Genomic DNA, 24,862 nt, shown 5'->3' with positions numbered 1-24,862 from the left:
AGAATAGACATAGACCTACTTGCTCAACTGTACACCTTTATGTACAGTGGGATATTGGTTTTATCGGTGTATCCTGGTCCTCCCCATTAATTTATATGACAACAGTGCATGTTTAGCATGTGCCATAAGTATGAAGGCCTACCTATGTCTAGCTCTACCTGTACACAAACGGCCACACATGTAACGTAGCATGTTGTCCGACGTCAGTCATTCTTGAACACACTGGTGGCCGTCTCCTCCCTCCTTCATGCCAAATACATTTGTTGCCCAATTTTTTGCACACTATAGTGTATACTTCGTGCTGCTTTACGGATGTGACATGTTTTCTTACAAACTCTGTGCTCTAAAATGAGGATTTCTTGTTACATGTGAAACAAATGTTAAATGCAATTTCTCTGATGCCACTTTTATTACTTCCGGGATTTACTTGATTGGCAGATATTCTCCGCCCATGTCATATGACCTGCTTTTTTACATCACATGAGCACATAGCACTGAATGAGGAAAAAATGGCTGCGTTCTTACAGTGGAGGCGATTTGTGTTTTTTGATAAAGAAACAGTGAAAGACCCTGGAGAAAATGGCAAGAATTTCATGTTGCCATTCGGAATTTCAGCTTGTGATTCCGGGCGAGGTCACATCGTACTCGGAGATATCCTTATTGAAATGAAAATGAACAAATAAAACGAATGTTTACTGTTCGCTGTTTTGTAATGCAGGTAACAATAGTTAATATTTATGTTGCAAGCAACGATAATTTGTCGTGGTTTCACGTTTTGTAGACAGTTACTTGATCATGTCAGTCTTATGTTGCCAAGCCTGTCGTTTGTCCTTAACCAACACTGTGTACATATGGAAGGACAGATTTGGTTCTTGACACGATCACTGCAGTTGACGTCTTTTCAAGCTTACAAACTTCGTGTGACACACCTGTATCAGCTTAAACAGCACAGCATCTTGGTGTCTGTTGGTCAAGATGAACAGGGAATAAATCCTCTGGTAGGTGCTCTTTTATCAGTGACTAATTCAAATGAGGAAAAAATAATAGATTAGCAGTATTGTTTTGTATTGTCTCTTGTATCTCTTGTATTGTCACATTTTAGGTAAAGGTTTGGAATTTAGATAAGAGGGACAGTGGAAATCCTTTATGCACTCGGATTTTCCCTGCCATCCCTGGCAACAAACCCACAGAGGTGTCTTGCCTCAGTGTGCACGAAAACCTCAACTTCATGGCTATCGGTATGTATTATGTATGATAAGTATTAGTATTATCAGTGTATGGAAGGGATGCACTGCACTGTTAGTCATGATCAACAACTTGTTGTGTTGTTTTGGAAGGCTTTACAGATGGCAGCGTGGTGTTGACTAAAGGAGACATCACCAGGGACCGGCACAGTAAAACGTTAACCCTTCATGAGGGCAACTGCCCAATCACAGGTCTTGCCTTTCGGCAGGCTGGCAAAGTCACACATCTGTTTGTTGCCACACTTGAGAAAGTACAGGTATGGGAACACTCTGACATGATTTCTGCCACACCACACTCTCATAATGTAAAATGTTCTCTAATGATGATGGAGCTCTGTATTCTGAATACGTGCTGCCATCTGGCTTGCGTTAATATAATGCTGGAATTCCTATTATTGCTTTTAAACAGAGGTCAGTGTTTCCCACACACTGACTTATTTGTGGCGGCCCACCACAATATCAAAATTGACCACCACACAATGATTTTCCAGGTTGTGCTACATTGTGCTTAAATCTGGTTAGCATCATAACCACGCTGCACTAATTTGTTAAAAACTGTTGCATTCAAGTTAATTCTGCAAACCTACCACCACAAGAATTCACTTCTGTGGGAAACACTGGAGTGGAGGTACAAAAATTCCTTCATCCCCTTTTCTATCCAAGTACTGAATGCATACAACAGGAAAACATACAACTCCTCTTATATCTAACTTATTGAAATCTTATCTTGGTTTTACTGACTCATCTTTTTAGGCATCGTCAGACCTATTTATCACAACAAAATTATTATTTTGTGCATATCTGTCTGTATTGTAGTATGTTGTTTCTATTGTTGTGTGGTATGTGATCCTGTCTGCAATCAAATTGCCCATTTGGGACAAAGAAATAAATTGAACTTGAACTCTCTCTGCTTTTGTGTTTGTGGACAGTGCTACACCCTGTCTGTGAAGGAGTACCCAAAACTGGAGCTGGACACCCATGGCTGTGCGCTGTGCTGTTCCGCACTAACAGACCCCTCGCAGGACTCTCAGTTCATTGTGGCAGGAGATGACTGTGTCTACCTTTACCAGCCTGATGAGAGGGGGCCCTGTTTTGCTTTTGATGGACACAAGCTCCTGGCTCACTGGCACAGGGGATATCTGTTGCTACTCACAAGAGATACAAAGTCACCCAATAAGTAAGTTAGTGCACTTCCTGTTGGTTATATTTTCCACACCACTTTGTAATTCATGGCTATTTTTTGTAATAGATGCACTGTAATGATGCACATGTAAGCATTGGTGGCATTTCTTTATTTATAGGACAGATTTTGGAAGCAGAGAGACATCTCCAACTGAAAAGCAAGTTTTGACCATCTATGATCTGGACAATAAGTTTATAGCTTACAGTGCCGCTTTTGATGACATAATTGATGTGCTGGCAGAATGGGGCTCCTTTTATGTCCTGACCCGAGATGGAAAGATATTTGTTTTGCAAGAGAAAGACACTCAAACCAAGCTGGAGGTGAGCTCATGATAAATAGTGACAGAGTCCTCAAGGTCTTTGACCCGTCATTTTAATATGCTGCATGCAATATCTTGTATTGTCCTGAACTATTCCCATTCCCAATTGATTGTGTTAGCTGATCCTGAATGTATGAATCTTTTATTTTCAACGAGTTGCTAATACAATAATCCTTTACTGATTCTAATGCCTTGTGGCTTGATGGTTTGTAGATGTTGTTCAAGAAAAACCTTTTTGTGATGGCCATTAACCTAGCCAAGAGTCAGCACTTGGACAATGATGGCCTGTCTGAAATCTTCAGGCAGTATGGAGACCATCTCTATATTAAAGGAGACCACGATGGAGCCATCCAACAGTATATCCGGTATGAAACGCAACAATATGTGTCTTTCATTGTTTTTAAGTTTTTTTTATCTATTATTAGTATCAGCTATGCTGTTGGTGGTGTCTGCCAGCCAAGATGCTGTTTACCTGAAGGTTAACCTATTAAGCTGTATGGATACTCCTTTATTGTAGTAATAATAATAATAACAACAACAACAACAACAACATATATATATATATTTAGCACAGTAAAGCACAAAATGTTAGCCTGACGAACCAGACCCACATCAAGATGTAGGGTCTGGGAACTTACCATTGCAATCACGCAATAGGATAGCGCTACTAGGGCAGCCGTGGCCTACTGGTTTGCGCTTCTGACTTGTAACCGGAGGGTTAACTGTGTGTTTAGATTGGATATGTGCAGCAAACAAGTGACTCTCTTACTCTTCCATTGACTTCCATTGTATTAAAAGAGCACCACATGTGGTGCAAAGTGGTACTGCAGATCCAGTACAAATTCAGTGGATTTATAGACAATATTTAAAAAAAATCTTATCTCAATGAAGAAACTCAGCAACAAGCCCAAATTGTGGGCAGATGATCCTCACATACAGAATGATATATGGTAAAATTAAAAAAAATCCTGTTAACTGTCCACGTGGTGAAATGAGAAGATGAAAACAGGGTTTTTGAAAATCAAGCCCAATTTTAAAAAAATGCTCTGAAAATATGCAAATGATAACAACCAAAGTTAATGCATGGACAGGACCTTATAATACATATATGTGTAGGAAAAAAAAATCTGATGAAATTGTGTCACATACTTTTTGAACGAGAAACCCTCAAAGGTGATGATGTCTTTTCACATTATGAATTTATAGCCATTTTCAGAGCTTTGCAGAGGGGAAAGTATACAAGATACGTCTGATCCGATTGGATTTTTTAATTCAACAGGAAAATGTACTTCTATTCACATAGTTTCACTAATGTGTGTGAAATACCAAAAGAGCCAATAATGCTGGAAGTTGAACAAAAAGGATTGTTCACCACAATGCTTAAAATGACTTGAAGTTTCAAAGGGCTGTAGTTTTGCAACGATTAGTTATACAGATATACTCTTTAAGATCTATGCATGGATTTGGTCTACAAACACCTGTGATTTTTTTCTGATTTTTTCGGAGAGGGTCACCTGCCAAATTGCGCTGAAATTGGGTGATTTCACACGGAATGACCCTTGAGCAAGATTTCTAGGCTAACAAAATGCTGTACATAAAGAAAAAAGCAATACATATATAGCACAGAAAAGCAATTATCAAAAAACAGTTGAAAAAATTTAGTAATATATATAAAAATGTCATCAAAACCATTTGAAGGATTCTCAAATCTCATCATGAACAATTTTTCAGGGTTCAAGATAAGTAATGGCACTAAGTAAAAAAGTGTAAGTAAAAGAGTATGTCCGGCAAGTTGCTTGGCCAGTAACTGGCCTGATGTAATGTTATACACAAGTTTAATTTTTGTATACCAGATTAATCTATCAACTGGTTATTTACTGGTTATTCAGTTGGTTGGACAAACATTACAATGATGATAATTACAATAACAGCTTTATGGAGAATTTACTTTTTTCCAGGCAAAAATATACAATGGGCCAATAACAATCTGGCCCAAGGGCCCAATGGGGAAGATGGATTTTTTTTTTTTTTTTTTAAGTATGTGCATGGTGAATTTACAACATTTTGCTCTATGGGTTATTACTCATGAATCACAAAATGTAAGTCGCCTCTGTTAGCAGAAACTCTGGATGACCAGTGCAACATATGACGGCACAGCGAAATCATTGATCCAGGATCCTGAATAAGCAGCCCGCACACTGAGCAAAATCGAGTACTATTTGTGCTAATACAAGCATGTGTCCTCTTTAGCACAATAGGAAAGCTGGAACCTTCCTATGTGATCCGCAAATTCCTTGATGCACAGAGGATCCACAACTTGACTGCATACTTACAGGCCTTGCACAGGCAGTCACTCCCTAACGCTGACCACACCACACTACTGCTCAACTGCTACACCAAACTAAAGGACAGCTCCAAACTAGAGGAGTTCATAAAGGTATATGTTTATACGCTGTGTTTGTCATTTTTAAAAAGGTAATAAAAAATCACGCAAAATCTAGCATATAAATGTTCCTTTGTTCTTCTTGTCCCCAAAGAGCAGTGAAAGCGAAGTACACTTTGATGTGGAGATTGCCATCAAGGTACTCCGCCAAGCTGGCTATCACAGTCATGCTGTGTTCCTAGCAGAGAGGCATATGCACCATGAATGGTATTTGAAGATTCAGCTTGAGGATCTCAAGGTAAATTAATAAAGGCTACCAAGTATGCAAACCAGTTATTTTTTTATTCTATATGTATTTTGCTTATGTTGTTCTAATGCTCTAACGTGTCTAGTTTTTTGAAGGTTTTCTGGGGTTATTAAAACATGTAATGTTCCACAATATAAATATGATTCTTTTATTGACATATTCATATCACTTTAAATGTTACTTGTCCGTGTGTGTAGTCTGTAAAATGTGCTCTTGGGAATAACAGCACTATTTTTTCTGTTTTTATCAAACCTACCTCAGAACTATCAAGAGGCTCTGCGTTACATTGGCCGGCTCCCATTTGAGCAGGCAGAGAGCAACATGAAGCGCTATGGCAAAACTCTGATGCACCATGTACCTGAAGGCACCACTCTCCTGCTGAAGGGCCTGTGCACGGACTACCACCCCAGCCAGGATCCCACTGACCGGGACAATATAGATAGAGCCTCAATCAATAAGGTACAGCTGACCTGAGTTAGAAAGTGTTATACTAATTATAGTTCAGCTGAAATATTTGGAACTGCTTACCCGGTACACACTTAACAAATGACCGGTCTTCTCACTCACTTGCCAGGCAAGTCCCGAGGAGTTCATACCCATATTTGCGAACAACCCACGGGAGCTGAAGGCCTTTCTGGAGCACATGATCGAGGTAGAGCCGCTGTCGTCTCAGGGTGTGTACGACACGCTGCTGGAGCTGCGCCTGCAGGACTGGGCACACGAGCAAAACCCTGAGGTACGTTAAAGCCATAGGTTAAAGCATGCAGCATCCATAAAGCACAGCATGGAATAGAATGTACGTTAAAGCATGCAGCATCCATAAAGCACAGCATGGAATAGAATGTACGTTAAAGCATGCAGCATCCATAAAGCACAGCATGGAATAGAATGTACGTTAAAGCATGCAGCATCCATAAAGCACAGCATGGAATAGAATGTACGTTAAAGCATGCAGCATCCATAAAGCACAGCATGGAATAGAATGTACGTTAAAGCATGCAGCATCCATAAAGCACAGCATGGAATAGGAGGTAGGTTAAAGCATGCAGCATCCATAAAGCACAGCATGGAATAGAATGTACGTTAAAGCATGCAGCATCCATAAAGCACAGCATGGAATAGAATGCACGTTAAAGCATGCAGCATCCATAAAGCACAGCATGGAATAGGAGGTATGTTAAAGCATGCAGCATCCATAAAGCACAGCATGGAATAGAATGTACGGTACGTTAAAGCATGCAGCATCCATAAAGCACAGCATGGAATTGGAGGTACGGTACGTTAAAGCATGCAGCATCCATAAAGCACAGCATGGAATTGGAGGTACGGTACGTTAAAGCTAGTAGGAGCGCTAGTAATATAAACATCTCATGGAGTGGGAGCGCTAGTAATATGTACATCTCATGGAGTAGGAGCGCTAGTTATATGTACATCTCATGGAGTAGGAGCGCTAGTAATATGTACATTTCATGGAGAAGGAGCGCTAGTAATATGTACATCTCATGGAGAAGGAGCGCTAGTAATATGTACATCTCATGGAGTGGGAGCGCTAGTAATATGTACATCTCATGGAGTAGGAGCGCTAGTAATATGTACATCTCATGGAGTAGGAGCGCTAGTAATATCTCATGGAGTAGTGGTGCTAGTAATATTGGCACTGCATGGAGTATCTATGCAAGTAGTGCAAGCACCACACTGCGTAGGAGCAGAAGTAGTGCAAGCACCATATGGTGTACGAGTGGTCTTTCACCACAGGGTTTGCTACTGTGTGCAGAGAGCCTTTCCACTGGTACTGCATGGCAGGGCACGGGGTTATCTTCAGAAAGCACCCTGGCTGCTGTAGAGGTTCTGCCAGATCATGCGTCATGAGTGTGCTTACTATAATCTTTTCATACGAGATCAGGGTGTGCTTTTGGTTCCTATACTGATATGGTTGTTTGTGTAATCATAATTTAATTGAGTGTAGTAGATGAAACCCATGTTTTTACAAATGTTTAGACTGTTTCAATGCTGAAATGTCTCTTATTATTTTTTATTTTGCTCATCGGCTGAAATTGTGTCTTGTGCTTTGTAAATATGGTCACTTACTTTCTGAAAAAATATCTCTTACACCTTTGTATTTTTCATTCTTGCAGAAGAAGAAAGTCCTCCAGGGGGCAGCATTGTCTTTATTGAGAAGCGACAATACAGTTTTTGACAAGGCGCTTGTACTCTGTCAAATGCACAATTTCAAAGAAGGAATTCTCTATTTGTATGAAAAGGGCAAACTGTAAGTTACAAGTTCATATTTTTTGATATTTTATGTCTTTAATTCACTTTGAGAATGTTGTAAAAACTGCAAGATAGTGTACACAGACTTAAAGACATCAAACTAAAACGGTTGTCTGAGTATATACTTAGATATTGTGTGTGTGTGTATTTAAGGTATCAGCAGATTATGCACTACCACATGCAGAATGAAGAATATGGGAAAGTGGTTGAGGCATGTAAGCGCTTTGGTGATCAGGAGGTTTGCCTGTGGGAGCAGGCGTTGGGTTACTTCGCACGCAAAGAGGAAGACTGCAAGGCATACATCAGTGAAGTGTTGCAACACATTGACCAAAACAACCTAATGCCTCCATTGCTGGGTAAGTAAACTGAACTACAAGGAAGTCTGCTGTCTTGTAGACTATGAGAAATAGAAAAAAGATTTCTGTGGCATTTTATTTTTTCACACCATGGCAGCTGCATGCAACATGTTCTGGCTAACATCCTCCTTCTGTATGTTTTTCTTTTCCAGTGGTGCAGACATTGGCTCATAACTCAACAGCCACTCTGTCTGTGATCAAGGACTACCTCATCAACAAGCTCCAGAGAGAGAGTCTGCAGATTGAGGATGACGAACGCAAGATTCGGCAATACAGGGAGGAAACGGCTCACCTAAGATCTGAAATACAGGAGCTGAAAACTAGGTTAAAACTAGCTCAAACCAGGGCCTACTAGCTACACACCTTTTAAAAATACATTAGATCTGATCATGGGAGAACCATGTGAAAATGCAACTAATGACTGACCACATTATTTGTGTTGATAGTGCAAAGATCTTCCAGAAGACCAAGTGCAGCATGTGCAACAGCCCACTCGAGCTCCCCTCTGTTCACTTCCTGTGTGGTCACTCGTTCCATCAGCACTGCTTTGAGAGCTACGCCGAGAGCGAGGCCGAGTGTCCTACGTGCACACCAGAGAACCGGAAAGTTATGGACATGCTGCGTGCTCAGGACCAGAAGAGAGACTTGCACGATCATTTCAACAGACAGGTACCACAGCTTCCTCTCTGGTCGCTGGCTCTTTGGGCTTTTTTGTTTCTTGTTCCTTTGTGCTGAACAGTAATGCAATATTTTTTTGTTCTGATTCACAGCTACGGTGTTCCAACGATGGATTCTCGGTGGTGGCCGACTACTTTGGCCGCGGAGTGTTTAATAAACTCACCTTGATCACAGATCCCCCCGGCAAGGCCGTGCCAGGAGGTCTGGAAGCTGACCTGCAGCGAGATCTTCTCATCCACACAAAGAGAAATGCATGAGAACTGACATTAAGACATTTGCTTAACTGTAGGCGGTTGAAGTCACGTTATGTTCTCCCGCACAATGCACACAACCAAGAATGACCTTTGTGTATACCACCACATCTACACCACAGATCGTGCTTAAAAGGTAGTTCATACAACACTCACAACAAAAATTGATGAAGAGAAGGAATCTCTCACATTAACAAATGCCATTGTTGTATTAATGCTGTATTTATTAATTTGCTAGTACTAACATGTCAAATATCCCTGTAATTACAGCTTTGTCTGCTAAGTCTTGTCTTTGGAGGTTTATGTTGTTTCAATATTGTATTCAACCATTAATGATACTATCCATAGAAGTGTGTAATCAGATTAATGAAATGCTGTTTTTCTTTTAGATGCATTTGTGCCTTAGCAAAGAACTCCACATCCATTATGTTTTGAAAACAGTGGATTTATAAAGCCCCTATAAATAATGTTGTGTTCACAGTTCTCATGTTTTGTGAAGTTATTATCATGTTCTTATGAAAAACACACAGCCTATGCTGTGGACTTAAGATGGCTGTGTTGTGCACTTAAGGCCTATAGGCCGTCTTCCTACTGTTTTGTTTTGTCCAATCATTTTTGCGGGGCTGTGAAGGCCCCTATGAATTTCTACAAATCATTTTTTGTAGTAACTTCAGAATAAAACTGAACTGACAAATTTAGCACTGGTTGGTAGCTTAGTGCGACTTTGAATCACAGTCATGCAGGAAAGGTTAAATTAAGAAATAACCGAACAAAATGAAATTAAAATACTAGTGGGAAAAAACACTACAAAAAGGGATGGGCAGTATTTATAATACATGTTTTTCAAATACAAAAACATTAATAATCAGTTTCTTGGAACTGGTTGCTGGTTGTGACATTACACAAAGTTGCCTCATGTATGTTACCTAAAGCAACATGATGAAAAATTATTATGAAAGCCCCTTGGCGTCAATATATCGCCATTTAGCGATTACACAATACCCAGTTAGTTAAAAACCAACTAAAAGGGTCATGAGCCTTCCTGATCAACAGTGTTACACAGTGCAATATCAGGCAATCTGGGCATGCATTAACAATACTGTCGATTAATGTCAGAGACTTGTCTCCACTTTTTGCCACTTGACAAGCTCAGTTGTGATGTTGAGTACATGTGATGCAATATTTAGGATATGAGATGTAACAGGCAGATCAGCATAGTTGATCTTTTGACTGCAGGTTTATGGCATGTCTCGTAGGCAGAAAAAAGATGTTGCTCTTAAACATTGTCCACTTAAACAACAGAGTCAGTGTACTGATGAAGGGATAAAATAGACAGATATGGAAGGTTTGCAAAGTGATTTCATGCTCCCTTTAAAGAGTATTTTTAGCAGAGGTGTAAACGTCTGACTTCAGAAAGTAAAACTCCTGCCACTTATTTACTCCGACCATTCACTAAACCAGTTGATTGAAATTGGCACAACTCCTCAGCCAGGTAGAAACAATACATGGTAGGACTTTAACTTTCTGAAGCCAGACTTTTACACTACAGTATTTTATTGTGATACATGGAGTGGCTACAGTATTTTGTAGTTTATTTTGATACACTTAAAATAGGCCTACACCTAATTTTGCCCATCCCTGATTGCAAGACTATCTTACTTGCTTTACATATGCCTCACAGAATATTTACACAAACCATTTATTTTTCAAAATAATGGATAGGCTATTCTCAAACTATTTGCAAATCTTTCTGATTCTGATGTGGAATATGGAAAAAAATATTGTAATGCAAATACTACTGTTAATTAAATGTATTGCTTTTTACAGTCATTGATTGTAGGCCTCTCTTGTTAACATGAATAGGTTAACTCTCCCAAGAAAATGAAACAATTTAGACACCTGTCGCCTATCCAAAGATACTGCGCCTGGACCGTATCTGTACCTGGCCATCTAGTTTTCAGTCACATGTTTCGTCTGGTTTCCTGGGTGACGGTAAACGCAACAGGCTGGTTTGCTTCATGGAGAAAACAGAGCGGTCAAAGGCAAGTTTAATCGTCCTGCTAACATAACAGCGAATCACGAATAGTGGAAGATCGATTGCTTTTAATGCAGAGTTTGAGAAGTAGTTGTTATTTTTCTTGATGGAATTGAGTTTCATGCAAACATCTCATTTTTATATCCAGAGGCTCAGAGCTAACATTAGCTAACACTGACTTGTAATGCTAACGCTAATTTGCTGTTTAGCTTGGATAATAACACAGGGGCTGGTAGTTTACTACAAAAGAAACCACATTAGGTAACGTTAAGATACTGCCGTTAGTGCTATGGTGTAACCTTTGCTAGAATGGTAGTGAACTAGTGTAGCTATCTGGAACAATAGCTAACCTAAAGTTGCCAGCCAATGTTAGCTATTTTGTAGTCGGGTAAGTTAACCTAACATGTAAGAAATGTAACGTTCACTTTAGCTAATCTAAGCAGTTGTTCCCTATGTAACGTTAATGGTAACTCGCTAACGTTAATTCTAATGTGGATATGTTTTCAGACTAAACTGATCAGTAACCAGCCGTACGACGAAAGCTTGGACGTGAACGATTCGGAGGAAATAGCAAGTGTTTACACTCCAACACCACGTCAGACAGGCAAGTTAACGTTAATGTGAGGACTTGACACTTATGCCTTGGCTATGTTACAAACAACTGGTTATCTTAAACTAATATTAAGTAATTTATTGTAGCATCCAGATCAGCAACTAGAATAAAAAACCGTAACGTTATGGCTACCAACAGCAGTGATGAATTTGAGGAGGATGGAAAGGTAAGAGGAATCCCATATACAGAGCAGTGAAATATGAGAGTGGACAATATTATACTCTGGTTTAATATTATGTTGAACAGTAAATACTTTTATACTATTACAATAATGTCTGTTATATGCTTCCATCTCTCAGCAGAAAAAGAAGAGTGTTCAGGGAGGTCAGCATGGTCTGAGTGAGAATGAAGAAGAAGAGGAAGATGAGGATGACGATGATGATTCAGATGAGTCCGAATCAGATGATGAGGAGGGAGAACAAGGGTCTGCTCCAGAAGGGTGTGTTATTGATGTCAGAAGTTTCGGTGCTAGGCCCAGAATGTTTGGCATTTGAGGGTTTCCCCCACTCTGGTATAAGAGAAGGTGGGAGAAGACACAATGTTTTGTTTCTTATACAGTATATTATACAGACATGCATGCTGTTCTAATGGCTTATTTTGGTACACTACATGTTGATGGGGAGAAGGAGAAATGCAAGCCGGACAGTTGCACGTTAAACAAGCCATGCCAGTTTCACGTTAATAAGCCTGCATGAAAATTATGCAATATGTAAAATAGTGTAGTTTATATGGTAAATGTGTTAATGTTAAATTCAGGTCTACTATTTGCTTCATTGGTCTCTCATATCTTTTATATTGTATATATGCTTTAACAGGGCGTACGATCCATCAGACTTTGACCATTTGCCTGTCACAGCAGAGATTAAAGAGCTTTTTCAGTACATCACACGGTACGTGTTCATCTGGCCACCACACACACCAAAAACCACAATTGCAGTCAGTGGCAGCATGCAGTCATGCTATTTGTACTAAACAGAACCACATCCTACACGGTGTGACTCAGTATGCTATATGGTCTTGACTCTGTTATAGGTACACGCCACAAACTGTTGAGCTGGACCATAAGCTTAAACCTTTCATCCCTGACTTTATCCCAGCAGTGGGGGACATTGATGCATTCCTTAAAGTGAGTCAGAACGTGTTTCCTTACACATTTCTTTATTGTTGTTTTGCTGCTGAGACCTAAAGTTGTTTCTAACTGTAATGTGTCTACTTGTATGTTCTTTAGGTTCCTCGCCCAGATGGGAAGCCAGATAATCTGGGCTTGCTTGTTCTGGATGAGCCATGCACCAAGCAGTCTGATCCCACAGTGCTGTCCTTGTGGCTCTCTGAAAATAGCAAACAACACAATATCACTGTAAGATGAGGCACTGTGTGAAATATACAAACACACACACCACACATTTTTATTGTGATATTGTAAATATTCCACTGTATGCATTGTACTGTATTTGTTTCTCAGGAACTGAAGGTGAAAAGTATAGAAAACCCAGAGAAGAACCCTAAGGCTATTGAGAATTGGATAGAAAGCATAAGTGAGCTTCACCGCTCGAAACCTCCTGCTACCGTGCACTATACCAGGTTAGCGGCATAGTGATTCTCATTGTCTTTGCATGCATTGAGCAGATGCAAGATGTCAATTGGCTTAACTCTGTTCATGTGTGCACTTTCCTTAGGCCAATGCCGGATATTGACACACTGATGCAGGAATGGCCACCAGAATTTGAAGAGCTTTTGGGAAAGGTTTGTGTGAAGTTTTAATTGCACTTCCAACAAGCTAAGTTACTGCCTGGGAGCAATAGACAGTTCTTCTGATTACCTATTTCTGGATGTGTGCATGTTACGTTTGTTTAGAGCACAAGCTTAACATTTAGTACAAATGTTTACATTTACATTCAAATCTACCCCACCTTCATTATTTTAACTTTACTTTCATAGGTGAACCTGCCAACAGCAGACATTAACTGTGATTTGGCTGACTATATTGACATAATTTGTGGTAAGTATCCTTTACCATTGCCATTATCTTTAATGGTATTGAATTTGCAGATAACTAATAAAACATATATTTCTATGGATTCCTTCCTTTCGCAGGTGTTCTGGACATTCCTGTCTACAAAAGCAGAATCCAGTCTCTCCATGTATTGTTTACACTTTACTCTGAATTTAGGAACTCACAGGTAATAAGACTACCATTTCCAACATACATATTTCTCCTATGCATCCTACTCAGACAGATACAAGTTTGCAATCGCCATCAGATGCACAATGTGTTTGTCAGCTACACTCAGGAATACAATTAGGAAGGCACCACACTGGTCAGATAGGCCTGCAGTATGTCTGAATTCACAATGATGTTGAACACTTTGTTTAACCCTAGAAGCCAGATCAAGGTGGAGAAAATGCATTAGTATGCCTACCTATGAGTAGATCCAACTTGATGTCGAATAGATATGGTTGTGTGATTCCCCCCATACATGTGCAATGTGGCTATAGATTTGTTGCATCGTGCAGTGAGTGCCAATTCTATAAAGCGGAGTAAATATGAAGTAGCCAAGACATTTTTAGTCAGTTTCACTTTGTAATCTGAACAAGTTCTTTTAGCCTACTATTTAAACTCTGCCGTCATCTTCAGGTATGACAAAAAACTTTAAGCCTGTTGTACAAGAAAATATCACATATCAGTTTCACTTTGTCTGTTTATCTGGGAAACATTAAGATTTATGAAGAAATTACCAAACTATATTTCACATGAATTTGTAGGGCATATGATGGAACATAATGGTCATAATGTATATATAGTTCATCATTTTATATATATATATATATATATATATATATATATATATATATATATATATATATAATATAATGTAATATAATGTCATCAATATACAGTATAGTCAAAAATGGTGAAATCCAGTTTGAAATCTTTGTGTGTCTTGCTTGCTTGTTGCAGCACTTCAAGGCCTTGGCTGAGGGACAGAAGACAGACACCCCGCCTGCTCCCCCCACCGGCCCCACAGAAGCAGACACACTAACTCTTGATTAAGCTCAGAATAGGTGACAGGATGAGTCCACCAGACCCCATTTCCTGTCTAAAAGGAGCGTTATCTGTACATTCTAAGCTTTCCGTTTCTGTTTTTACCATGTTTTACATTTAATGTGTGTATAAAGATGATATGATACATAGTAACAAAGTAAACCATTATATTGTATATGTTATATGTGTTGTTATTTTTCTATGATGTGGTTGTAAACAAAGGATACCTTGAATGGAGTAATGGTCATGATGAATATTCAATGAATAATTTGGACCTTGTATATACCTTCTATTTGTGGTCTTTGAACCACAAAACACAATGTGCCATTGCAAAAACAACAGCCTTGTCTTAAACTCAGCGGCCCCTGACTGTTAAGGAAGAGATATGGAAAACATTCATTATGAATTTTTTTTTTAATTTATGTGTGAGGCCATCACAATTGGGCCCTACAATTTGTCCAATACACACATATTGTTTGCATTTACAAATTAAATTACATCTTTTCAGACAACTTTTCTGTCTCAATCTGACCCTCATCCACTGGTACCACCACCTTAACAGTTCATGGTGACCCTCACCTCTGACTAATTATTCATCTTTCGGTTAGATTATTTATCTAACTGTGATTCATGGGTCTATCCATAACCGGCAGGTAGAGCGGGTACGGGTAAAATGTCCAGATAGTACTGAACATTGTGCTATTCGTAATTTCCCAACTATCGGTCGAGGTTTATACATTGATTTTGCAACATTTCTTCAGCTATGAGGTTAATACACGGGGGCAGTTAATATGGTATTAATATGGTTTTGTTTTTTTAACTTGCATAAAACACTGTCCTGCTGTTTATACACAATGCGGCTAATACACAAGAAATTACTGTATGAAGATTCACACGTTTAACACACTTAACACACTTCCATATTCACAAGAATTTTAAAATCGAATTCAGTGAGTTCATTAAGTTCAGCAACCATAAGTCAGTGTGTATGCATCACATAAATATTATAATGTATAATACAAAACCAATATTTTTTAGCATACTTCCCAAACAAAACAACTTTCTCAATGCCTCAACATTAAAACGATGATTCTCTGCTTTCTCCAACATCATAATTATTGCATAATGTCCTAGTGTGGCCCAGTTTTCTGTCCACAGTAAAATTATGTATAAGGAGTTGAAGTGGTGTAGTTTTAAAATGAAATGTAAATTTGAGGATGAAGATGACTGTTTTGTGTCAACAAATGGTATTTTTGCACTTTTTCCCCCCAATTGTCAAGATGCTAATTCTTGTCTAGTCTAGTCTAGTAATTGATAACAACATAACATCACATATTTTGAGGTACGTGTAGGCTATGTGGGAAATATGCAACATGCAATCTAGATATTTATATACTTTCCAAACAAAACAACGTTCTTAGTGTCTCAACATTTAACAGTTGTGGCACACAATAGACCATTCAAGTATAATATTGTAATCCTCTATCAATGCTTATGTATCTAAGGAACATTTTGAAAGAAAATGTTCGGATTTTATCAAAGTAATTTTACAGCTATTTAAAAAAATGACAATCGCGTTCTTAATAGTTGTCTAGGCCTACACTGAAAAAAGTGATTTTGACATGTAGTAATTTTTTCTTAAATGAAACTGTATTTATATACTCAATTTGTATGTGTTTTGCAAAAACTCATTTCAGATAAGTAATATCTGCAAGAAAAAAAGGGGTTTGCTTCAGATTTGTTTGTGTTTTACAAAAAACTAATTTCAGTTAACCCTTTCATGCACGCATTATGAAAAAAATTGTCTAGATTTTTTTAATATTGATTTTATTACTCTATATGAGCCTAAAACTGAAAATCATTTTGAATTTTTAAAAAATATGATTTTATATAGAAGTTATTTTACTGTCCACGTATGTGGACAGTGCGCAACAATGGGGTAAAAAATAATAAAGAGTAATGACAGAAAATATGGACCATTATGTGACTTTAATGCAAAAAACCAACAGTTTTTTCAAGTACATTATAACAGTAATGATTTTAATGGCACAGAAGGATATTCTGAAGATGTTATGCAACATTACAAAGAGTTATTTTTTTTATAAAAGAGTTATTTATTACAGTATTTGATCAAATTTTGAACATATTTTGTAACAGATAACATAAATTATTAAAAACTATTTGTCCAGTTAAAAAAAGTAGATTTTACAATCATATCATGTTGGTTATGTTGTTAACTGCTGAAAAATATTTTTTACTATGTCATTTAGAAGATAATATTTACAAACATCTCAAAAGATTTAAAAAATGTTTTAAGTTTCAACAACTGATTAATTTTACAATCATGTCTGTAATGTTATGAACAGCATATTACTTTTTTAGCATGTAACATATTTTTAAACAGATTTGTGTGTGTGTGTGTTTTTGTGTGTGTATGTACTGTATGTGTGTGTGTGTGTACTGTATGTGTGTGTGTGTGTGTGTGTACTGTATGCGTGTGTGTGTGTGTGTGTGTGTGTGTACTATAGGTGTGTGTGTGTGTGTGTGTACTATATGTGTGTGTGTGTGTGTGTACTGTATGCGTGTGTGTGTGTGCTATGTGTGTGTGTGTGTGTGTACTATATGTGTGTGTGTGTGTACTGTATGCGTGTGTGTGTGTGTGTGTACTATGTGTGTGTGTGTGTGTGTGTACTGTATGTGTGTGTTTACTCCTATATGTCTGTGTGTGTGTGTGTGTACTGTATGTGTGTGTGTGTGTGTGTATGTGTGTGTGTGTACTGTGTGTGTGTGTGTGTGTACTGTATGTGTGTGTGTGTGTGTGTACTGTGTGTGTGTGTGTGTGTGTGTGTGTACTGTATGTGTGTGTGTGTGTGTGTACTGTATGTGTGTGTGTGTGTGTGTGTGTGTGTGTGTGTGTGTGTGTAATGTATGTGTGTGTGTGTACTGTATGTGTGTGTGTACTGTATGTATGTGTGTGTGTGTGTGTGCTGTATGTGTGTGTGTACTGTATGTATGTGTGTGTGTGTGTGTACTGTGTGTGTACTGTATGTGTGTGTGTGTGTGTGTACTGAGTGTGTGTGTGTGTACTGTATGTGTGTGTGTGTTTGTGTGTGTACACACCAATCAGATTTTTGGTCATTTAACTCCTCTGTTGCGCAACGTCCACATACGTGGACAGTTGTTTTTTAGCGTCTACAAACTATATTTTACATAAAATGTCATTTCTAACCTCATAGAGTTGTTCAACACACTCTCCTGTACACCATAATATTTTTTTTTACCTGGTTTTGCCTTCTTGAGTAGAAACTTTTTACAGATATGCCTGGAGCATTCAGCACATGGCCATTACTATCAGCCATGTTGAATTGATGATGTCATCAAGCAGTCAATATTCCAAATATAAGATGATACATATTGTTAATGTATTGCAATGGATCTATTAAAACTGCCCTCAAGTGGATTGGAGTATATCAACATGATAAACAAATAGAAATCAGAGTTAAAGTTACTGTCCACAGATGTGGACATTGCGCATGAAAGGGTTAAGTAATATCTGCAAGAAAAAAAGGGGTTTGCTTCAGAGGCGGTGCTGCGCATGCGTTTATTTGGCTGCCAAAAGATGATTGTCCTCCATTTTGCAAACGGTTCCGTTGGCTTGAAGAGATCTGCACTTGAAATCTTCGCTTTTGACTTAACGGTAAGTGGTAGATTATTAAACGTCATTTGACAGTCAGTTTACCATTAGAAATTTGGAGTGTCTTTAATTGCCTTATTTGACACGATAGCTGTTTTCTTGAATATTTAAGAAATCGTCTAGCAAGCTAGCTAAAGTTAACTTTACCTAGCAGTTCTACTCCAATATAATGTTAACTGGGCTAACAAGTTCATCTTAAAGTTTACTTTTATTACCTCCTCGACGTAATTGATTGAATAACTTCAAAATGAATATATACCTTAATGTTAGACAATTTAGGTCGTTGAAACTCAGTGGACCCAAGTTTGTACAATTAACATTAGCTGCTAACTGAATTGGAACACAGATCTTGCCTGAAATATGGTTGACCTTAACGTTGCTAGTTAGCTAACCGAACACGTTATGCAGCAGACCAAACACGTTTTCACCGACCCCTGTGGAGTCAACTGACACTTAACTTGAGCAATGCCGAGTTTGCAAAATACATTTGTTTGGAGACTCAGAATGCAGGCCAAGGTACATGTAAAAAGGAAAGAAATAGGACGCATGTTTTGTGAGTGATTAGGTCAGGTCATAACTCGGACAATGTTGGGCAAAAGCCACATTTACGCTAGGTTTAGAAACGTGTTTATTTATTCTGTCAGTAATGGAGTACCACTATTTTCTCAATAATGTCATCGCCAGCGCTGAATATGCATGGTGGTGGTGGTGGCATTTCTCAAACTCAACAGCAGTGCAAGATCTGGACAGGCTGATGCTACGCACCTGTTAAGCAGATATTGGTTGAACATTTTATTTGTTCCATGGTGTTGAAATTCGAAATGTTTTCCCTTCAAGGGGACAGTCAGACCAACAAGCAGGGCTGTGTAGCTATTGTTGGTAGATTGTAAGATAATGTGTCAAATGTCAATTAAATGAAGTGTCAAAATCGTTTGATTAACTAGTACCATTTGTGTACGTATTAAATAAGTATATTTCATAAATGTATACTTTATATTTATATTATAAATGTGTTTCTATCCTCTTTAGTTACAGGTATTGAGAAATGTCCTTGCTTGATGACTGGATCAGGAAATGCCTGTGATGCTTGGGTATTCAGGCAAGCTACAGGTCAAAGATGCGTAACCTTGGATGTCCAGTTACCGCCGTTTTCCAGAAGAAGAAGGTCATAAGTTCCAGAAGAAGGTTTAAAGGACATAAAATGACCAAACATTTGAGGATTTTGCAAGGTGTAAGTTTGTATTACTATTATTGTTTACTTCTCTTACATATTACATACAATGATCACATTGGATCTGTTTCTGCTATTTGCAACTGCCATCAGTTATAGTCACCCTACTCACACACTGCTCTTATGTTCCTTATTACAACATAGCGACAGATAGAGGCATTATAATTTTGTGTCTAACTATAACTGGACTCCTCAGGGTTGATACGACTACATGAGTCGTCATACATTTACCCACTCACTCATTTTCCCGTTGCTCACATTGTTCCTTCCCCAACTGGTACACTCACTTATTAGCCTGATGTCGTTATACTCAATTCCTGTCAGAATTTAAGTCTTGTGCTGCTTCGTTGGGACGTGATTATGGGGTGTGTTTCAACCAATACAGGGGAAAGAAATGCTTGCCAAATGCCTGTTATCTGTTGCAAAGCACTCTGAACTGAATCTTCCGTATTAAAAGTGCTTTATAAATAGAGGTTATTATTATTTAGAGTATTGTATTTTCACAAAATAATTAATATCCCTGTATCTGAACAGACAGAGACTGTACATCTGAGGAGGGAGGCAGCCATCAAGACCCCGTGCCTTTATTTTGGTGAAGATGATGATTCTCTCATACATGTACATGGTAAGTAACACTAACACTAAAATTTTTATGCCAATTTTTAAGCCAAAAACCTTTAAGCCAGCTCCCAGCTCGTACCTTTTCTCAAGCGTCATCCTAAAGCAGCTTTTTAAATTTTGTACAGGATATCCATGGCAAGGAGGTGTCAAGAGAAAACCACCCCTTGGAACATGAGGACATCGGCATCGTTGTGGATGGAGGCATCATTTTGGAGGAACCTTGGTCTGTTGCACAAGGCTGTGCAGTGAAGCCAGAGACTTTCTAATGAGGAGACACAGCACTCAAAAAATCCTCCAATCATGTGTTGTGAACTCTGTGCTGGAGTAAGGTTGGTGTCGTGAAGCCTTGCGCACGCGCATTTCTGCCAAATAGGATGCCCGATGAGTGCCAAAAAAGCATTGCATTATGGCTGCCGAGTGCAGGGACTTGCCTAAAAGGACTTTGGTGAAGCTAGGGGTCATATACACATTGAATCAATGTTGAACTCTTCAATACTATTACAAATTCATGCAAAAAGTTGTCATTCAGATGGATGGTGATAAGCTCCTACCCAAGGTTCTCAATCTTAAGAACCAAATCATTAGATGGGCAAGTGGGCCAAGGTCATGATTGATTGGATTTGAAAGATTCAATAAATGGTTGTGAACCTTTCTTTCTCACTGTCTTTCTCTCATTCTTTCTTTCTCACTGTCTCTCTCATTCTTTCTTTCTCACTGTCTTTCTCTCATTCTTTCTTTCTCACTGTCTTTCTCTCATTCTTTCTTTCTCACTGTCTTTCTCTCATTCTTTCTTTCTCACTGTCTCTCTCATTCTTTCTTTCTCACTGTCTTTCTCTCATTCTTTCTTTCTCACTGTCTTTCTCTCATTCTTTCTTTCTCACTGTCTTTCTCTCATTCTTTCTTTCTCACTGTCTTTCTCTCATTCTTTCTTTCTCACTGTCTTTCTCTCATTCTTTCTTTCTCACTGTCTTTCTCTCATTCTTTCTTTCACTTTCTTTCTCTCATTCTATCTCAGCACATTTACTTGCGCACGCACACACAAACACACAAACACACAATCACTCACTGGTAAGGTGTTTGGCTTTGGTCAAAGGTTCACAACCATTTATTGAATCTTTCTTTCTCTCTTTTGGTGCACACACTCTCTCTCTTTGGCACTACTGCCTTTGCTTTTGCTTTGGTTTGAGAGCGGGAAAATTATTATTTTTTAAAGCAAAGGGTCCCAATGTGTGTTCATATGTGTGTTTCTGTGTTGAACATTTGTTTTAATAAAGACAGTTATACCATTTCTGTTTGAGATTTAAGTTAATACTATTTAACCTGAATTTGAAGTTTAACTTAATTTTTACCAATGAAATTATATACAAATATTAAGCAAATTCAACTAAATATATATGGCTGGATGTAGCTAAATTAAATTGAGTGCAAATGGTTACCTAAAAAAAATTAAGTAATTCTTGCATTAGAGAATATTAAGCAAATTCAACTAAATCTATATGGCTGGATGTAGCTAAATTAAATTGTGTGCAAATGGTTACCTAATACTAATTTTTACTCAAAATATTTGATTGGAGTTTGCTTGGCTTGATTTAGTTGTAACTACTCTATTTAGTTTAGCTTAAATTGCAAGAAAATATTAAGCAAATTCAACTAAATCTATATGGCTGGATGTAGCTAAATTAAATTGAGTGCAAATGGTTACCTAAATAAAATTAAGTAATTCTTGCATGTCATTTTTTTCAGTGTACTGTATATACAGTATATGCAATATTCATAGCTAGCTATTTTGTTTGACTGTATATTTCTTTATCATTATAGGTTTGAGATCATAACAAATGTTAATGTATTCTGTCAAATTTGTAAGATATAACACACTTTTCTTGGCCAACACCGCGCTCTCCCGATTATTCTCTTGTTTCTTTGTGGGTGCGTAATCCAGGGAACTCATAGAAAATAACAAATGGTCGCACTCCAAAAATCTTTTCTTGCTTTTAATCCATTTTTAACACACTGACGAAGGCCATCAGGCCGAAACGTTTGTCAATTAACCTAAAGCTAAAATGGATTAAAAGCAAGAAAAGATTTTTGGAGTGCGACCATTTGTTATTTTCTAAGATATAACACACAAAATGGAAAATGGGAAAATGGATGCCTCTGATCTACTCTAACGTTTTTTCTGGTGATTGTGGCAGTCGGTATGTCAATCTGTAAACAATTGTGCCCAGACAACCAGGCCCCACTGTGGAGCACTGAGGTTGTGGGTTGCCCACAGTGCGTCTCTGAGCATTCCTACCGCATCTACTAATGCACCTGAGAAAGACATACCACAAAGGTTCTCATGAAACCATGAAGTCTTTCTTTCTTTTTTTTGGCTATCCCGATTTTTGGTTCAGTTTCAAATGTTGCCTTTGTCCGGTTTCTGTATACAATGTATTGCATATCTGTTTGATTAAATATTAATTTGGGGAATACCGAAATTGTGATATCCATTATACTCTATGGCACTCATGCCTACAGAGTGCAGTTATTATTATAAGTATGAATAAAGGTTTCTGCCTGGCAAAATAGAGCATAATAATAGAAAAGGGGATTGTACATCAATTTTTTTCTATTTCTACACAAAAGACAAGTCAGATACTTCAAAGCTCTACTTTTATCATACATCATTTTTGTAGGATCAGTGTTTTTTTTTTTTTTCAACGACCCTCACCAAAATTGATCAAGGCCAGCTTGTGTCCAGGGTAGCAATACCCCAACCACAGCTCTCCTCACCTGACCCAGCCACCCTTTGCTCTTTGCCCGCTGGTCCCTGTGATGTCCAGCATGTTGACCAAACCTAATGATTCTGATCCAAGATGTAGTGATGGTTTGAACATCACTGTAGTAAAACCTCCTAAATAAAAACTTGTGTGCTGTGCTGTATTAGCACACATAAACTAATCTGAAAGTTTAATACATTTCACACAGGCAGACTTAAGAAAAATGTGATTATCTATATTGAATGCAGTATCAACATATCACAAGCTATCCAGAGGCAGATTCTTCATTTTAATCATCAGACAGTAAGAGACCCACCACATATCACCTCCAATCAAGAATGTGTACAAATCCAACCCAAACATTAAGCATTTCTGTGTTGACAACTCCACACTTAGCACTAGTGTAATCTGACATGCAATCAAAAGCTCAGCTGTGTCAGACCAGCAGATACCACATCCAAATAGAGGTCTTTATTTAGAATGCAGTTGATGATGTCTCCAACTTCAACTGAAGTTCCTCCAGAACAGAAAATACACTTCACCATATTCCATGCCAGTAATTCAATTGAATTACACGGGTGACTGTTATGCAGGGCAGAAAAACAATCATCCAAAAGTCCATGAAAGATATGAATTATCTGACAGAGAAAGGGAGTGTAGAGGTGAGATGATCTCACTTAAGTGAAGAAACTTGATTACAAATGGTCAGAAAAACAATGACTTGCACAATAATCCTCTCTTGAGCCATAGCTTACTGTATGCAGAAGTTGTAGAATACCATGGAATTAAAAAATACCAATTGAAAAAAAGCAGACGTACAGATTGGTCATTCTATATGAGAAAATGTACGCACTGCCTTTTCTCTCTGCCCTTCCTCTTCCGTAACATTCGATCAGTTTAAGTATTTAACTATCCTTTACTCACCCAATGCCTATCCCTCTGTCTATCCCTGCCCAATTGGCATCATCATGCTCCCCTCTCTCTAGGCTGCTCTGAATGCATCATGATCACATGGAATCATGGTAATATAGCCACACAAACACATACCCAGAAAGCACATGCAGATGTGAAACAACCAAGTTTTTGAATATTTGCTACTTTGATCAGAATATCTGGACTTATTTTCTGTACCAATGTATACATACCATGCAAGCCAGGTTCCATGCATTCACAATTATATTGTCTGTTATGATACAATAGCAGCCATTGATATACAGTTTGTGTTTTGGCTACCCCTGCTGGTTCTACTGGTTGACATATTTAATTACAGCTGAGATACACCTGTCACAGGCCCATCTGCCCTATTGTGAGTTCACACTGTCAAGAGACTGAAGAAGAGACAGCTGTATTTGTTGTAGAAGTCCACCAAGCTATATAGTCTGCCATTCCCACATAGTGTCTCTCTGTTTAACTTATTGAGGCCGAGTTCGGCAGTGATATATAGGTAGTGGGAAGCTACGTCAAGGCGGGGACTGTGAAATTGGCGAGACCTCTCCAATGAAATTAATTACAATAAACCAATCACATGCAACCAGTGTTAAATTCTGATCTATCTATCTATCTTTTATTAATTAACTTCAGCCCGACTCTGCCCACTTTGTGCATCTGTCGGCAAAATACGCTGTCAAACTCACACCAATTCTGCTTAATCTTGCTTAATAAACACTCCTATAGTAATATAATTTATGTCAGGGTTAGTGCTGGCTGGTCATAACATTGTTTCCTGAAGTAGAGATCTGCTCTCAAAATGCAAAAGAATTGCTGCTACACAATGGAACATGGAATCTGAACTAGAACACGCTTCAATTGCCTGAATAAAATGAAAAACTTTACTCCACAATGCCACAGCATGGGTTAAGTTTCAGCTCAAATTA

General features: G+C 38.3%; 2 protein-coding genes and 1 long non-coding RNA gene across 6 annotated transcripts; all 3 read left to right on the top strand.

The window, feature by feature from the left end:
• The first annotated feature begins 498 nt into the window (after positions 1–498).
• Positions 499–9,475, top strand: vps11 (VPS11 core subunit of CORVET and HOPS complexes). 2 transcript variants are annotated; one of them, XM_076273941.1, is made up of 16 exons: positions 499–651; positions 850–998; positions 1,103–1,238; positions 1,338–1,501; positions 2,174–2,421; positions 2,546–2,747; positions 2,960–3,111; positions 4,997–5,183; positions 5,284–5,427; positions 5,698–5,895; positions 6,011–6,172; positions 7,572–7,705; positions 7,861–8,063; positions 8,216–8,387; positions 8,510–8,732; positions 8,834–9,475. In XM_076273941.1, exons 1-16 carry the CDS (start codon positions 510–512, stop codon positions 8,996–8,998), a joined length of 2,781 nt encoding a protein of 926 aa, XP_076130056.1. In that variant the 5' UTR covers positions 499–509; the 3' UTR covers positions 8,999–9,475. The 2 variants fall into 2 exon arrangements, with proteins under 2 accessions (XP_076130056.1, XP_076130055.1); XM_076273940.1 differs by lacking the exon at positions 499–651 and having other exon boundaries at positions 820–998.
• A 1,491-nt stretch (positions 9,476–10,966) lies between these two features.
• ift46 (intraflagellar transport 46 homolog (Chlamydomonas)) lies at positions 10,967–15,195 on the top strand. Of its 2 annotated transcripts, none has more exons than XM_076274543.1 (12): positions 10,967–11,034; positions 11,535–11,631; positions 11,727–11,806; positions 11,943–12,079; positions 12,456–12,530; positions 12,673–12,766; positions 12,869–12,997; positions 13,103–13,221; positions 13,317–13,383; positions 13,579–13,639; positions 13,735–13,820; positions 14,600–15,195. In XM_076274543.1, exons 1-12 carry the CDS (start codon positions 11,011–11,013, stop codon positions 14,690–14,692), a joined length of 1,062 nt encoding a protein of 353 aa, XP_076130658.1. In that variant the 5' UTR covers positions 10,967–11,010; the 3' UTR covers positions 14,693–15,195. The 2 variants fall into 2 exon arrangements, with proteins under 2 accessions (XP_076130658.1, XP_076130657.1); XM_076274542.1 differs by having other exon boundaries at positions 11,940–12,079.
• A 3,042-nt stretch (positions 15,196–18,237) lies between these two features.
• On the top strand, positions 18,238–21,515 carry LOC143111677 (uncharacterized). Of its 2 annotated transcripts, XR_012984578.1 has the most exons (4): positions 18,238–18,380; positions 19,407–19,608; positions 20,143–20,233; positions 20,355–21,515. It is a non-coding gene; the product is annotated as an uncharacterized LOC143111677 (long non-coding RNA). The 2 variants fall into 2 exon arrangements; XR_012984577.1 differs by lacking the exon at positions 18,238–18,380 and having other exon boundaries at positions 19,344–19,608.
• Positions 21,516–24,862: the final 3,347 nt, after the last annotated feature.

This window comes from Alosa pseudoharengus, unplaced genomic scaffold (genome assembly GCF_046254945.1).
Source record: "Alosa pseudoharengus isolate Yale_2024_CS ecotype anadromous, Long Island Sound unplaced genomic scaffold, YU_APseudo_1.1 YU_APseudo_1.1_scf_8, whole genome shotgun sequence".
In the NCBI taxonomy this organism is placed as follows: domain Eukaryota; kingdom Metazoa; phylum Chordata; class Actinopteri; order Clupeiformes; family Clupeidae; genus Alosa; species Alosa pseudoharengus.
This window is presented reverse-complemented; position numbering and strand designations above follow the sequence as displayed.